Source organism: Brachypodium distachyon, chromosome 3 (assembly GCF_000005505.3).
Source record: "Brachypodium distachyon strain Bd21 chromosome 3, Brachypodium_distachyon_v3.0, whole genome shotgun sequence".
Lineage (NCBI taxonomy): Eukaryota > Viridiplantae > Streptophyta > Magnoliopsida > Poales > Poaceae > Brachypodium > Brachypodium distachyon.
In genome coordinates, this window is record NC_016133.3 from 79,874 (window position 1) to 96,861 (window position 16,988).

The 16,988-nt window shown below is 51.5% G+C and overlaps 1 protein-coding gene across 1 annotated transcript; it reads right to left on the reverse strand.

The window, feature by feature from the left end:
* Positions 1-10,153: 10,153 nt before the first annotated feature.
* Positions 10,154-15,791, reverse strand: LOC100845305 (amino acid transporter AVT1C). The gene is made up of 12 exons (XM_003572201.4): positions 15,495-15,791; positions 14,252-14,601; positions 12,822-13,036; positions 12,679-12,702; positions 12,082-12,262; positions 11,675-11,894; positions 11,448-11,583; positions 11,325-11,344; positions 10,909-11,051; positions 10,779-10,822; positions 10,627-10,689; positions 10,154-10,503 (listed from the first exon to the last, which is right to left on the reverse strand). The coding sequence occupies exons 1-12, from the start codon at positions 15,698-15,700 to the stop codon at positions 10,408-10,410; spliced, it is 1,698 nt and encodes a 565-aa protein (XP_003572249.1). The 5' UTR covers positions 15,701-15,791; the 3' UTR covers positions 10,154-10,407.
* Positions 15,792-16,988: the final 1,197 nt, after the last annotated feature.

The following is a 16,988-nucleotide window of genomic DNA, read 5'->3' on the forward strand; positions in this document are numbered from 1 at the left end:
GGGGGCTGCCCGGCTACACTAGTTCGAGATCGGGCTCTACCGCTTCACGGGTAGAACTTGCGCAAGTGCTCAATATTCCAACTATTTTGCACTGGCAAGCCTTCTTCAGTTTCCAGCCGGACAACCCCTGGCCTGGTCACCTGCACTACCCGGAAGGGGCCCTCCCATTTCGGAGTCAACTTGTTCCCGGCCTTCGTTCCTTGTATCCGGTGCAGGACAAGGTCTCCGTTCTCGAGCCCCCGGGGACGGACTCGCCTGTCGTGATAACGACGGAGTCCCTGCTGGTAGCGCGCGGCTCGCACAGCAGCCCGACATCGAAACTCTTCGATGAAGTTCAGATCGTCAATCCTTTGCTCGTGTTGGCTGGTGTTGCCGTACGCGCGTACTCGGGGAGATCTGTGCTTGAGCTCGAGGGGCAGAACCGCTTCTGCCCCGTAGATAAGGGCGAAAGGGGTTTCGCCCATTCCTGACTAGGTGTGGTCCTGATTAACCACAGCACAGGCTAGAGTTTTTCGACCCAGTGCTTCCCGTGGCCTTTGAGCTTGTCAAAGGTTCTCGTCTTGAGCCCCCGCAGCACTTTCGCGTTGGCTCGCTCCGCCTGCCCGTTACTCCTTGGGTGAGCAACGGGCGCGAAGTGTATCCTGGTGCCCATGCCCTCGCAGTAGGCCTGGAACACCGCGCTCGTGAATTGCATGCCGTTGTCGGTGATGATGCCGTTAGGCACACCAAACCGGCACACAATGCTCTTGAAGAACTTGATGGCCACCTGGGCGGTCACCTTCCGCACTGGTTCCACTTCCACCCACTTGGAGAATTTGTCGATGGCCACGAGCAAGTACTCGTAGCCGCCAACCGCTCTCGGCAGCTTGCCGACGATGTCCACCCCCAGACCGCGAATGGCCACGAGGACGGGATGACCTGTAGGACCTGCGCCGGCTGGTTGCTCTTCTCCGCGTGGAACTGGCATGCCTCACACGTCTTCACCAGCTGCTCCGCGTCAACCAGGGCCGTGAGCCAGTAGAAACCGTGCCAGAACGCCTTGCCGGCCAGCGCCCGGGAGTCCACATGGTGGGAGCACGTGCCTCGATGTATCTCCTCCAACAGTTCGCGCCCTTCATCTTGGGGCATGCAGAGGAGCTTGACTCCATTTGCACGCTTGCGGTAGAGGTTCCCGTCTACCCCGGCGTACATTTTGGCTTGTTGGGCCACTCGCTCCGCGGCAACGTCGTCTTCCAGGAGAGCCTCCCCCTTCAGGTAACGGGCGATTTCCACCGCCCAGGGAGGGGTCTCCTTGCCAACGCATGCCGCTACGTCGGTGGCATGGACCTCCGCTGTTGTGGGGTTTCCTTCGGTTGCCGGAGGGGCTTCCCCGGCAGCCGGCTCGGGGGGCGACTGAGGGCGCAGCTTGCTTGTGCCAAAACACCCCCGCCGGAGGCCTCCGGCGTTCCTCTGCCATCTTGGACAGCTCGTCAGCCGCGAAGTTGTCCTTCCGCTTGACGTGCTCGAATCGCAAATCCTTAAACTTGCGTTCTAGCTTGCGGACTTCCTCCACGTACGGTACCATCTGCGGGCAGTCGTAGTCCTTGTTAACCTGGTTGATCACGAGCTAGGAGTCTCCGCGAACGACAGGCGCTTGATGTCCAGGGCGATTGCTGCCCGCAACCCGGCGAGTAGACCCTCGTACTCTGCCGTGTTGTTAGTGGAGTTCGGGAAATCGAGTTGGATAGCAAACCTCAACTGGTCTCCCGTCGGTGACTCGATGACGACACCAGCGCTAGCTCCCTGGAGGCTGAACGCGCCGTCGAAGTACAAGATCTAGTGGCCCCCTTCCAGCCTGCCCGGCAGGCTGGTCTTCGGCTCCTCCTCTTCTACACCCGTCGACGTCCACTCCGCAACGAAGTCTGCCAGGGCCGCACTCTTGATGCTCTTGGAGTTGGTGAAGTGCAGATCGAACTCCGACAGCTCCATCCTCCACTCGGCCACCCTCCCGGTGGCTTCACGGTTGGTGAGGGCTCGCTCAAGGCAGAACCCCGACATCACCGTGACGCGGTGCGCCTGAAAGTAGTGGCGCAGCTTGCGGGACGCGAGCAGAATCCCCAGGAGGAGCTTCTGCACCTGCGGATACCTCGTACGGGCGTCGCGCAGCACCATGCTGACGAACACGGGGTGCTGCACGAGCCGCTTGCGCGGTGCCGACGCTGCCGGCTCGGGGGTGGTCCCTGGGTCCAAGGCGGTTGCCGGGGGCCGTTCAGCCCCCTGCCCCGCAGCCTCAGTCCCCGGAACGTCTTCCTCCCTTTCGGCAATCAGCACCGAGCTGACCACCTGGTCAGTCGCTGCTAGGTAGAGTAGCAGCGGCTCGCCCGGCTTGGGGGCGACGAGGACGGGCGGCGACTTCAGGTATTGCTTGAGATCCTGGAGCGCCGCCTCGGCCTCGGGGGTCCACTCTATTGGGCCCTTTTTCTTCATCACCTTGAAGAAAGGCAGGGCGCGTTCGTCCAGCCTCGAGATGAAGCGGTCCAGCGCGGCAACGCAGCCATTGAGGCGCTGGACATCCTTCACCTTGCAGGGAGCCTCCATTTTCTCGATAGCTTCTATCTTCTGTGGGTTGGCTTGTATCCCCCTGTGCGAAACCAAGAAACCAGAAGCTGGCCTGAGTCTACACCAAAGGTGCACTTCTCAGGGTTCAGCTTGAGTTTGACCCTGCGAAGGTTATCAAACGTTTCCCGCAGGTCATCAATCAGCGAGTTCCCGCGCTTTGATTTGATGACGATATCGTCCATGTAGGCCTCCACGTTTTGGCCTAGCTGAGGTCCCAAACACTCGCGCAGCGCGCGCTGGAATGTTGAGCCCGCGTTCTTCAACCCGAAAGGCATGCACGTGTAATAGTAGCAGCCAACCGGGGTTATGAACGCTGTTTTCTCCTCGTCTTCAACTGCCATCTTGATTTGATGGTAGCCGGAAAAAGCATCTAAAAAGCTCAGCAAGTCGCAACCCGCAGTGGAATCAACTATTTGATCGATACGGGGTACAGGGAAAGGATCCTTGGGACATGCACGGTTAAGATCAGTAAAATCTACACACATACGAAGCTTATTCCCCGCCTTGTGCACTACTACAGGGTTAGCTAACCAAGTGGGGTACAGAACTTCCCTGATAGCCCCCACAGCCTTGAGCTTGTCCACCTCTTGCTTGATGAAATCTTTGCGCTCCTGCGCTTGCCGGCGGATCTTCTGCTTGACGGGGCGGGCGTCCGGGCGCACCGCGAGTCGATGCTCAATCACCTCCCTAGGGACTCCGGGAAGGTCCGACGGCTCCCAAGTGAACACGTCGGCATTCTCCCGGAGGAAAGTGATGAGGGCGCTTTCCTATTCGGCAGTAAGGTTCGCACCGACGGTGACGGTGCGCTCCTTGTTGCCGGCTTGGAGGGGCAGCTTCTTCACTTTGATGGCCTCCTCCCGGAGCTTCTGGCCCTTGATGGGGCACAAGCTCGAGCCTGCGCTTCCCCCGACAAGCTCCTGCGGAGCAGCGTGGGCCTTCTTAGTTGCCGGGCTTGGAGGGGCAGCTTCTTCACTTTGATGGCCTCCTCCCGGAGCTTCTGGCCCTTGATGGGGCACGAGCTCGAGCCTGCGCTTCCCCCGACAAGCTCCTGCGGGGCAGCGTGGGCCTTCTTAGTTGCCGGGCTTGCACCCGGCGAGCCTTCGTCCCCGGCAACGTCCTCATCACCAGCGTCGGCTGCGGTGGCGGCCCTAACGACCTCGCCAACGCACCAGGCCGCGTCCTTGAGGTCGCACCTGATGGAGAGAACTCCGTACACGGATGACATCTTCATCACGCCGTAGGCACAATGCGTCGCCGCCATGAACTTGATCAGCGCCGGCCGACCAAGGATCCTGTTGTAGGGCAATGGGGTGTGCGCCACGTCGAACACTATGTGCTCGGTCCTGAATGCTTCCCGGGACCCGAAGGTCACCAGCAGCGTGATGCGCCCTAGAGGGCGCACGATCCAGGGGTTTACTCCCCAGAACGGGTCGGTGGGCTTCAGCTGCTCCAACGGCAGCTAGAGTTTCTCCACCAACCTGGCGGACAGGAGGTTCAGCCCCGCTCCGTTGTCTACCAGCACCTTGGTCACCGTCATGTTGCTGATGATCGGTGAGACCACGAAGGGTATGACCCCTGAACCCAGCCACCGCGCTGGGTGATCTTCGGCGCTGAAGGTGATCGGCACGTGCGACCACCTCAGCGGTTGTTGCGGCTCCGCGTCCGGTAACATCGCGCACACCTCTCGGGTGAGGCGCTTTACCGCAGCGTGGGATGAGAGAGCGTAAGCTCCCCCATGGATGCAGGCGACGCCGCGAGGCTCCTGGAAGCCTGGCTCGTCGCCCTCGGTGCAGTCGGACTCGCGCTGCTCCTCCGCGCGTGCCCTGTCTCGTCCCCAGGGAGGGCGCTCCCTGCCGGCGTGGGCCTGGCCGCGTCCCCCCTGAGCTTCCTCCCTGCCCGTTGCCGCCGGCAGGCTTCGGCCCCGCTCTGGGGTCGTTCGGGCAATCTCGGGAGAGATGCCCGATGTCGCCGCAGTTGAAGCAGGCGCCGGCTGCTCGGCGCTCCTCGTGGCGCTGCTCGCGCCGCTGCCTGATACCCTGCAGGATGCGGCAGTCTTGCGCGTCGTGGGTGGAGTTGGCATGGATGGGGCAGTGGGGTTCATCGCCCTGCCTGCCGCCAGACCCGCAACCGGGCGAGGCCTTCTTTGCAGGCCTCGTCGCAGCCCCCGACTCCACGGCGAGGACTTGCTTCCCGCTGCGCTTGCCGGAACTCTTCTTCTGCGAACCCTCTCCCGGGCTCGCGGCAGCTTTAGCTGCAAGTTCGGCCGCTAAGTGCCCTTCCTCGGCCATGGCACACTTGTGCGCCATGGCGTACAGATCCTGCGTCGTCCGGATTCGATGCGTGCTCAGCTTCTCGCGCATCTTGGGGTCGCGGACGTTGATGGCGAAGGTGTTGACGATGGCGACAGCCTCCGCCTCCGGGATGGAGTAGGAGAGACTGGAGAAGCGGTTGACGAAGCTCCCCAGCGTCTCTCCCGGCTTCTGCACTACAGTGTGCAGCTCCGTCATGGTCCCTGGACGCTTGTAGCCGCCCTGGAACGCGCTCACAATCTGCTCGCGCAAGTCCGCCCAAGTGGCGATCGACCTAGCAGTCAGGTTCAGCAGTCAGGTTCAGCAGCCAGGTTCTCGTTGATCCTTTCAGGACCATCGGGAACCAGTTGGCCCTGACCTTGTCGTCGGCGCCGATGGCATGCATCCCCAACGTGTAGGTCAGGAGGAAATCCTTGGGATTCACGGTCCCGTCGTACGTACCGAGCGCGAGCGCTCGGAATTTGCGGGGCCATGTCACCCGCCGCAACTCATGCATAAACGCAATGCAGCCGTCCTCGGGGCCCATAGGAGGATCCTCCTGCTCCTGCCGGCGTTGGCGCTCTACCTCGCGCCGGCGCCGGCGCTCCAGGCGCTGACGCAGGTCCTCCTGCTAGCGGGCATTCAAGATGCCGCGCGCGTCACCTCGCGTAATGGTGGGTGACGAGTCCGAGGACCCCTCCGAGTCCCCGCCTCCCGGGCCTCCCTGCGGGGGAGGGTTTTCCCCTTGTCGCGAGGCGCGGGGCGCGTCTCCGCACCCCTGGTTCTGCCCGCGGCCAGAGCCTGCCGGGCCGCATTCACCCTGTGGCTGTTGGGCAGCGAGCGCGAGGAGCGCATCCAGCTCAGCGCTCCATGCCTCGTGCGCCGGCGTGCCCTGGGGCGGCTCGTAGCGCACCATGACTCGCGCGGCGATGATGGCCTCCGCCGGGGTTTGCGCAGGGGGCTGCCCTCCGCTCTATTCCCGGACGCCCTCGGTTGAGTTGGACGCGAGCCGGTCGGCGTCGCCCGCGACGCTCCGTGCTCCTCGTGCGGCTGCTGCCGTTGCTGCGGTTCGTCGGCCCGTGGGTCGCCCCACTGTAGGGCGCGGGCGGCGTTGTAGCCGCTCGTGCGGCTGGCTCCGGCGCTCGGAGCCGCCGGCCCTCTCAACCGGTTGTCAATCAACGGTCAAGGAGGCGGCAGTGGCAGCTGTGATGGCTGCGCTCGGGCAGGCTCAGGATCACCCTGCTCCTGCGACGCGCGTGGCACGTCGTGCGACCGCATGTGCGCCGCTGGGGCCGCACGCGGGTCGATCCTCGAGTCACCAGCCCGCTTGGGGGGCATGGTAGCTGGCTCTGTCGCCGAAAAAGATGAGGCCGATGCTGGTGTAGATGTCACTGTCGGCGGTCACCGGCGAGCTCTCCTCATGCGCCCCCTACCTGGCGCGCCAGATGTCGTCGCACAGGGATCTGACACCCGGGATGCACGGGCACCCCCTTTTAGGTTTGGCAGTGGGCTACGGGGATCGCTCCGGCGATCGCCGGCGAGGCCAATGCAAAGTGTAAGAATGCAATGAACACGAAAACGCTTTTTACCCAAGTTCGGGCCACCCGGAGGTGTAAAACCCTACGTCCCGCTTGTCTGAGCTTGTATTATCGTAAAACAGAGGGTTTACAAGTTGACGGGGAAAGGTCCCCGGGCGCTCTCTTTTTGGCTAAGTGATCCTTGCTATTTTGGGCTACTACCAGTGGAGAACTGCCCGTTGGTTGAATGTGCCAACCAAGCCAAGACCGAACTAACTCCAAAAACCGAACCCTTTGACCGTACGTGGGGGTCCTCCTTTTATAGCCAAGGGGATACCACAGGTGCCATGGTGCATGGATTACAAGTGGCGAGCAGGGAGCTTGGGCAGCTCTTCCTCGGTGCGCTGGCATGCATGCATGAGCGCCAACCCCGCGACTAAGGGTCTAAGGTCTAAAAAATAGCCCTGGGCAGCCACTGTTTGACTGACTAGACGGGTAACCCCCCTCCTGTCGGGTCATTAAATGCGCCGTGCGCTTCACTCCTTGTCCTGACGAAACTGCACACAGGGCGCCTGCCGCGCGCCCACGTGGCGCTGCTGCTCTGTTCGCTCGGCCTCGCCCTCACGGCGGAGACCTGCGCCCGGGAACGCCTCCTCCCGGCAAGTGCCTTCCCGGGAGGTGCCCAGGCGGGATTATTCCCCGAAGCCCCGCTAGCCCTGCCGGGCTGGTAATTTGCCGGGCAGCCTGCACGTTGTCGCTCGGGGTGAGATCCTTCCGGGAACCCAGCGATGCGACCCACGCGTCGTGCAGCGGTGGCACCCCGGGTGCCACTGGTGCGACACGAAAACACGCCTAGCAGATGATTTTGGGGCTCCTCAGGATGCAGCACCGCATTTGGATCGCACAAAATGAGATTTGGCCGTTAAATCAAGTAATTCACATACAAACAAACAACACACATGAGATTTCTCGTTATTTTATGTATTTTACACTTGCAGATGTCCCCTCCTTGGAAGTGTTGAAACCGACCGGGATGTGTTGTACCTCTACATCATGGCCTGGGTGGCTTACGAAAAGTTCTTGTCTGTCTGCGACAAGCAGGAGTAGGCCCGGAACACGGTGGCGCTGCTAGTGTGGCTGGACCAGGCACTACATGTGCTCTCGGGGCCACACGCCTTACTTGAGGTGTCTGGCATGCGGCTGCGCAGTGTGCAAGGAGATATCCATGTCAGGGAAACGCGTCGCTTGGATCCCATGCAAGCACTTCTTCCATGGCAAGTGCATCCGGCCGTGTGGCTCGCAATCAAGAACACTTGCCCGGTGTGCCACTACAACATCGATAATTCTTCACAAAAGACACTCCCAACAGATGATTTTGGGGCTCCTCGGGATGCAGCACCGCATTTCGATCACACAATGAGATTTGGGCCATCAAATCAATTATTAATCCAACAAACAAACAAAAAACACCATACATGAGATGTCTCCTTTTTTTAATGCATTTTACACTTGCAAACGTCCCCTCCCTGGCAGTGTAGAAACCACTCTCCGGGACGTGTTGTGCCTCTACATCATGGCCTGGGCGGCCTACGAGTAGTTTGTGTCTGTCTGTGACAACCATGACTAGGCCCGGAACACGGCACAGTTGCTGGTGTGGCTGGACCAGGGGCACTATGTGCGCTCGAGCGACTGGTGACACGCGCGTTACTAGAAGCGCTTGTCAGCGAAGAGCAGGTGGTGTGCGACTGCGCGGTGTGCAAGGAGATATTCATGTCAGGAACGTGTTGCCTGGCTCCCATGCAAGCACTTCTTCCGTGGCGAGTGCATCCGGCCGTGTGGCTTGCAATCAAGAACACTTGCCTAGTGTGCCACTACAACGTCGATAATTCTTCACAAAAGACACTCCCAGCAGATGATTCTGGGGCTCCTCGGGATGCAGCACCGCGTTTCGATCATACAAAATGAGATTTGGGCCGTTAAATCAATTAATCCAACAAACAAACAAGAAACACCATACATGGGATGTCTCCTTTTTTTTAATGTATTTTACACTTGCAAATGTCCCCTCCCTGGCAGTGTAGGAACCACTCTCCGGGACGTGATGTGCCTCTACATCATGGCCTCGGCGGCCTACAAGTAGTTTGTGTCCGTCTGTGACAACCAGGACTAGGCCCGGAACGCAGCGCCGTTGCTGGTGTGGCTGGACCATAGTTTTAAATAACGCGCTATAGCATCGCTAGAACGTTTGGAGAGGGCTCCCGCTAAAGCTATGAAGTTTTAGCGCTAACCTAAGAAAAACACTATTAGCTCCGGCCGTGGCTCACCATCAAGAACACTTGCCTGGTTTGCCAGAATGCAGGAGGGAGCATGGGCAGAGCTCCCGGTAGGGCGAGGTAGGGCGCCCGCCCTACCTTGATTTTCGCCAAAAAAATTTGATACGGGACTACAAGCAAGGCAGTTAACGCTAATTGAGGAAGGAAAAACGATGGGTTAACGTGATTTGTGTTGTTGGGCCGGCCGTCCGTTCCTTCCTGCCTTCCTGGGCCTGCGAATTGCCGATGCCCCGAGCCCGATGGGAAATAAGGTCCTTCTCTCCATCTTTCTTTCTTTCGCTCGATCCTGGCGGACGGCGGCGGCGTGGAATTAGGGTTAGTCGCGCGGGCGCCAGGCGCCGGAGCAGGCGGTGCTGCTGGGCTGGACAGGCTGCGCTGCTCGGCGGGATCTCAATCTTTACCACGCTGCTCGGCGTCGGCGGGACAACGCCAGGCCGCCAGCGCCCAACGTCCAGCAACAAGGAGCAGCTTGTCTTGATCCAATATACTCATTTGCTAGGTTCAATGTGGATAGGCTTGCTCAGCTTACAAAGATTTATTATGATGATTTCTCTAATTATGAGCATGAGCATATAGTTGATAGCCTTGAGCTATTCGTTATTCATACCAAGAGAGTTGAAGACTTCAAAGATTGTTTTGATATTGCAAGTCTAGCTAAAAGGATAGTTGAACTTGAAAGGCACGTCATGTTTCCTACAATTTATCGTATCATTGAATTGGCATTGATTTTGCCGGTAGCGACGGCAACAGTTGAAAGGGCCTTCTCAGCTATGAAGATAATCAAGACCGAGTTGCGCAATAAGATAAGATGTCTGATGGTTGGCTTATTGACTTGATGGTGTGCTACATTGAGTGAGGGATATTCAAAATCTTGATCTTGATAAAATTAAAAGAGATTTTCAAAAGCAATGTAGAGCTATGTCATTGCCTGGGCCTTCTAGACGGCACTAAAGCCTCATTTGTTATCAGTATGTTTCAAAGTTCTTCTTTTGTTTTAATATGTTTCTTCTCAATTGTACTAAGTGATATGTTTAGGATCATAGAAAACATTAATGTGATGAACTTCTTACATTTTTTGCATCAATTTTTTTTTATGCTTGAGAGTTCACCCCACCTTGATTTTGTTTCGTCCTCCGCCCATGGGAGGGAGGGAGGTTGAATAGGGAGGTAGGGGAGTGAGGGCGGACATGGAGGAAACGACTATGCTAGGGAATCGGGGCGAGGGCATTGCCTCAGCCTGCCTGGTGGTTTGAAATTATGGTGCAGGGGAGGAGGCCATGGCAGCAGCCGTCCTCATGCGCGATGGCTGGACGAATAAATATACTGCTTTTTTCGCGACAATTTGTAGTTCAGTTCAACCATTCATACATGTGTCATACATAAATATACTGCTACTACATTGCAGAACAATATCGGATTGAGGGAGGAATTCAAGTTCAGAACTGAATTAATACTCACCATCAGATCCATCCGATCATATCATGCAAGCATCAAGTTGCTACAAATTTAACAATAACACAAATTCCATTACACCATTCATCCATGTGTTTGACTGAATTTCTAGGCAAAATTGATATGCTTTGCTGATACATAAGCTTAATTACATGTACAATAATAATGCAGTCGACCCAACAATCTCTATTATGTATGCAGGACAGGTAGGAAAAGGACCTAGGTGTAGTTCTGGATAATCCCGGAGAGTGATGAGTATGTCCCCACGCAGGCGCAAGAAACCCCTACGATGATGATGAATGAGCAAGCTGTAATCTGTAAAAATAATACTCTTAGTTAGGCAGGCCTGTCTCCTCATATCTGCTTTACATTAATTTACATGGAAGCATATCGGCACAATATGATTTCATAACTGTAGCGTTGGAAATATTTGTGTACCTGATACCAAGTCACTTTTGTCTTAAGGATGGCCAAAAAGCAGGCACAAGGTAGAATGTAGGTCTGAAATAAAAAACATTTTTAGCATCTCACCAACCGGTGACCAGGTAAGCACTCGTTAACATCTGACATAATTATAAAGGAAAACTTACCACAAGCATGGCGAGTAGTGAACCAATCAGAGACATTACAAGTGCTGTAAAAAAAACAGAGGTCAGTGAATTATTGAATCTTGTGCTGATGCTATCAACTCTAATATGTCAATGACATGTAGCAACTTACCAAAGAAGGGAACCGACAGAGCAATAAGCAGGGTTGAGGCGACCAGCGCTGATCTTAGCATGATTATGTTTGAGTACTTCTGCTGACTTCGCGGCAGCAACTCCTCCAAACTCATAGCCAGTGGGGTTATAGTTAACGCATATGTGATTATTTGTTAAGGACATTGTACAAAAACCATATTGACAAATGATTCAGAATGTCATGAAGCATCTATTCAAAGATGAGAAAAACCGGCTTGTCTTATGACAAATCTAAACAAATTTCATGTCCACCTTTGTTTCAGTTCAGCCAACTAGCTGCCTTAAAATTTGTGCTAAACTTAATGTGTGAAATAACTACAGCACAGAATTACCCCAATATATCATTTTGAAATTAATGTCCTCTTTCAAGAAAAAGAATACACAAGCCAAGGATATTTGGTTATTGGATTTGCCACCTGCAACAAAAGTCAAGATATAAGTCCAACATGACTGAGAATGAAGGTGACTCCTATCTGTCATCGCATGACTATCACACATAGTTTAGAGAACAGCAATTACCGTAGCCCAAACGGCAATCTTGGAAACCAGCAGATTCTCTGGCAAGTTGAGTGTGAACTGAGACTCTGTGGATTCACCAAACATTTTATATCCCATCACAGCAGCGGCAGCAAACAAAATGGTAGAGAACGCAATGCTGAAAAACATGAACCAAATCTGAGTAATTAGTTTCCAAACAAAAATTGTGATATGGACTGCGTAAAGGTTGTCCCAAGTTTGCCAATTACCAAGTGAAAAGAATGGAAGGGAACTGGTTTCGATTCTTCAGAGAAGAATAGATGTTTGGGAACACCCCATGCCCTGAATAACAATAACCATACAATCCAATTGCAATAGGAATTCCTGGGAGGTTTAACGTAGCCCCTTTGTTCTCAAAGCCGACATGATCAACAACCCCAATCCAGAATAGGCAGATCACAACAAGGATCGATGCAATGACACCTCCAACTACAAAGTACAAACACAAAAACATCATTAGAAATGACGTGTGATATGTATATATACATGGCACAGGGTATAGCTGAACCATATGCAGAACATACACGCAAACTCTGAGTTTTTCATATATAAGTTAACTGTGTAAATAAACCTAGGCCCAGCGGGATGAAAATAGAAGCAACAAGTGAGTAGAGACCTGAAATATAGCTCAGACAGGTAAGGTCACGGAGCCAAGTAGTTGGCATGACAATGATGGTGGTCAAGATTGCAAAGAATACATGTGAGTTTAGTGTCAAGCTCCCAATGGTTAGGTGTACATTGGGAAATAACTTTGATAAATTGTCGCTTTCCAATATCAAGTACTCGATGCAACAGGCCTGCAACAATATACTAAGGATCAGATAATGCGTTACTCTTCTGAAAGCAGAATTATTATGTTTTGATTGCAACCCTTCGTACTCTGGACTGAGCAAGTGGAACTGCTAACGTGTTCCAAAGTGCATAGTTAAGCAAGCTTAATGGTTCTCATTTAAAAAAATATAATCCATCTTGCTAACAAATATTATCTACTCTACCTCAGAAAACATATATTATCAAAGCATATATTTTTCAAAATTATTATCGGAGTATATGAAGTAGCATTTTGGATGTTGAGTTAGTGTTTAGTGGCCTTGTACATATCAGAGCATGTGTGTGCCTATGTATATTGTCCAGGATACCCAAGAGGTTCATGTGAATTACTTCAGTACAACCCCTTGGTCTAGCAAGTGTCAATTTGGTAATGAGTACTTACATAGAGTTCGATGTACAGGATTACCTGCAGATAGTAAAACCATACACAAGGGAAAAACAATTTAGCAAACAACATTCCTTGATTTAATGTGCCTAAACTGATACAGAGATTAATATGTAAACATTATCTGGAGGAGATTTTACCGAGATCGCTATACGACCAGTGGTGCCAAAGGCAGCATGACCAATGTCCGGGTATGTCTGAAGGCCCTCCTTGCTGTCTAGGCAACGGCGTAGTAGTACACCAGTGTACCATGCGAGCAAAGCAAATAAAACAAGTATAACCAGTCCGAGCCAGCCCCCTTGCTTAATGGCATAAGGTGTTGATAGGATTCCAACACCACATAGAACATTTATTCCTGCATTTTAAGAACAAATGGGAGCACTGAACTAAGTAACAAGAGCATTTTATCATCAAGAGTTTTAACGCTTATCCATGTAAAAAAAAAGAATCATTCAGGACAAATAAACACTACTACAGGAATTTAAAAATAGAACTTCTATTGGTATTTGCTTGTTTTTGCATTGAGAGGTCCTGTTATTTGCTTGTGACATATTATAGATCCAACTGAAATAGATAACATGTACTCCCTCCGTCCCAAAATAATGACGTGGAATTGTATAGAGTCTTATACAAATCCACCTCACTTATTTTGAGACGGAGGGAGTAATAAAGATATAGTGCTAAAACCTTAAGTAAAGAAAATGATAAACACTATGGTGACAGATTTGCATTTCACTACTTCCACATTTTTTTTGGAAGGAAGTATTTTTGCATAATTGATAAACAATTGGTTTGTCTTCAAGCAAAAGCACAGCCTGCAGATCTATTTTGGATGTGACAACTGTCACATGGACATGGTTGGGCTGACTCATCAACCATGTGATGTCCCTATTAATTCGGAGAACAAGAAGAAAAGTTGATATTGTGGACCTGTGATGCGGCGCATCAACAAAGAAAACAGACCACACTCAAGAATACATAATTGACCATTTGGTGTACTTGATGCTTGCTCAAACCGCCAACAGTTGGCTAGTAGATCTGATCCAACCATTTGCTGAACTAATTAATGGTTTGAATCAAACTATAAAAGGACACAACATGAAGAGCACCTACAAGTCTACAACTACTTTAAAAAATGGGCAAAGTAACAGTGTGGTACAGATCCTTCAAAAATTATGGTCTAATTATTTGGAGTTTTTTTACTAGTGTAAACTACGTGTTGGTAGCTGTCAGCATAATACTACAGCGCGTAAAAATGTCTAATTGGAGTGTCAGTACAATGAACTTGGACACTGGTGTGTTGGGAACGTGTCTAAGTTCATAAGCTGATATTCAGCAATGGTACATCGCAAGAATATTCTGGAATGCCAATAATTGAGGACCCCAATTTCTCATGCTGCAATGGCTCCAGGACAGGCCCGCACACATGTAATTGTAGTTGGATTTATTCAATGACTTGCTAGTATCAATAATTGACATGTACATAGCATCTCAGTAGTAAAAAAGAAAATCACCTTCAGAATAAGAAAAAAAAATCCTTGGAATCCATAGATCTGTTCTAGGTGCTTACCATTCATCGCTCCCTGGGTGTAAGAGCATTGTTGATAGGGAGAAACCTCATGACCAACCACGAGTGGCTTTTGATCCTCAGGGATCTGTTGCAGGGATGGTTTTCTTGATGGCAGAAGGTACTGAGAACTCTTACGGATATCTTCATGCTGCTGCTGTTGTTGTTGTGGTTGCTGTTGCTCATCACTTGTAGTTGGGCGCAGAAGTGGCTTGACAAGATTAGAGATGATTTCAGGGGTTTTGCCTCGAAAAGAGTTTGTGAGGAAAGAGTTGGACAGTCTGCTTAGAGTTGGGGTCCCCAAAAAACTCAGATTGGGCGACTGCACGCTACTATAAATGTCAATTGATTGCCTGTTAAAATACAAGAGAAAACAACAATAATGCTTGTTATTAAGATGAGATAAGAAGTTCAGACAAACTATTTGCTACATCATCCTACATAATCTTTCAGGAGGACCCTGCACGAAAACATGTAGAATTATAAAACATGAAACATAACAAAAGAGTTAAATAGACCATTTTCTGCAGATTAATACAGTGCATGAAACGAGTAATTAAGTTGCCTAAATTGATTTCAATGATCCCCTACTTTTCCTGGAGTCTGGATGAATTATGGCTGACTGAAAATTGCCTAAATTGTTTGGGAACAAGTATGCGCATTTAGAATGATTATTAAGGATAGATGGCCAAACACGAGTCCCACCTCGAGGATTCATTACCACATCAAGACAGATCTACTACTCACAGATGCGTGGCTGTTTGACCTTAATTTCTTGGCATCGGGACTGGCAACAGGCTGTTCATACATAGCAAATTTGCTTGATAGGTGGCACATTACCCGAAAAAAGGAAGCCAATTCACCCTTGCCTTATAATATGGAATTTTACCTGGTCAATGCAGACCATGTTTGTTTGAAAAAAAAGAAGACATGTGCACATAGACAATTCGAGAGGAACACTATGAATGAAACATTATGTTATCCAGAAGCAGCAGCATGATCGAACCCAAGATTGAAACTTGGGCATGAGAGAATTTTGAAAAGAGGGACTTGCTGCTACCAACTGGGGTTTGGGGGAAGATGGCAGCGATCTAGAGTAGATCGGAGTAGCCAAGCTTGCAATCTGATGAAGTAAGAACGCACAATTCTACCAATCCGATGGATCCACTAGTCGCCAACTCGCCACTAGTTTGAAAGTTGAAAACCGGCCAGAGGAGAAACGAGAAGGAAGGGGAATAACGAATACCTGTAGCTCTGCGGCCATTGCTGGGTGTAGGAGCCCGGGCGGCTGTCGCAGCGAGGGGTGGCGCAGGACGAGGAGTCGGAGGAGGAGCCGTCGCCGTCGCCGTTGCCGTCTTCGTTGAGGCCGGCGTCCTGGAGGCCGGCGGGATCCTCCTCGTCGTCGTCGCTCTCGATGATGAAGGTGCTTTCCTCCGACAGCAAGCTCTTCATCTTCCTTCCGTCCGTCTCCTCGCAGGCGCCGGCAACAGAAGAGAAGACAGAAACAACTCAACTGAAAGCAGTGAGATGGGTTAGACTGCTTTGGTCCGGTTTATATACTTGTACTGCGTCTCTTTTCTTGGCATTCTTTTTGTTTCTCCTTTTTCACTTGACTGCTATTAATCCCAACTATTTCTGTAATTCGGTGTAGTAATTATTTTTAGGCTATAAGAAATTAGGGTATTCTTTGACATCGGGCGGTTGTATTTGATCATGCACCATTTACTAGTATACTGTTACGTCTTCCCGTCAAGTTGTCTTCTATCCCAATAGGCAACTGTCATCTCATTTGACCTCCCGCCCTCCAATACATGCATATTCAACGTTTCTCTTCTTGAGCACCCCTATATATAGTTGTCAAGACCCAACCCGACTAACCTCCAGACTTGCCCGTCGCTTTTATCCCCCACTTAAAATTTGTCATTTAATTTATGGTCAAAATGCCACAAGCCCTCCCTACCCGACCCAACCAATCCACATAGCCGCCTGACCCCCCCACCCCATCGCTCCTCCCCCTCCCTTTCTCTCTGTTAGCTAGGATTTGACCGCCTTCGCCGCCCTCCTAGCCCTCATGTGAGCTCTGCAAAACCTCTCCCTTGTTCAGCCATCCGCGACCGTTACCATGGCACACGACTTCACTCCCCTCGTCGACACCATAGCTAGCTACTAGGCAGTTTGTCACTTTTCCCTTGTATCGCCCCTCGTTCTCGTGTGTCGGGTTGAATGCCAACATCACACTAGTCATTGTAAAAAAATATCCTCTGGGAACAAAACATCGTTTTCATCTGGCCAATTCGTATCATGCTTATTGAAGGGGGGAAAATGATAATGTTTTAAAAAACCCTTTGATGGCTACAGATGTTGAGTTGGGGGTTAAGTAAGTGTCACTAGACTCTTATTGAGAGCACGAGAGTCATGTTTGGTTGGATATAAGTATGATATGAATTGGCCAAAGAAATTTTCCACTTGGGATACATACAAAGAGTGTACTAGCTTGCAAGTAGTGAGCTGTGGAGCAATGTTTCTGAGCAAAAATCCAAGGAACATTATGATTAGTATTGCCCCACTAGCTTGCTGCTGTAATAAGGGTTGTCGTTGTTATATATAATATTTTATACTCTACTAGCTGAGCAGTAATAACACACACACACACACACATCTGCAGATAGCTGCGTTGCCATCCATGTCGTCATGGCTGCCAACAGAGTTTAATTTGGACGCATATGTATGTATGAGCCGA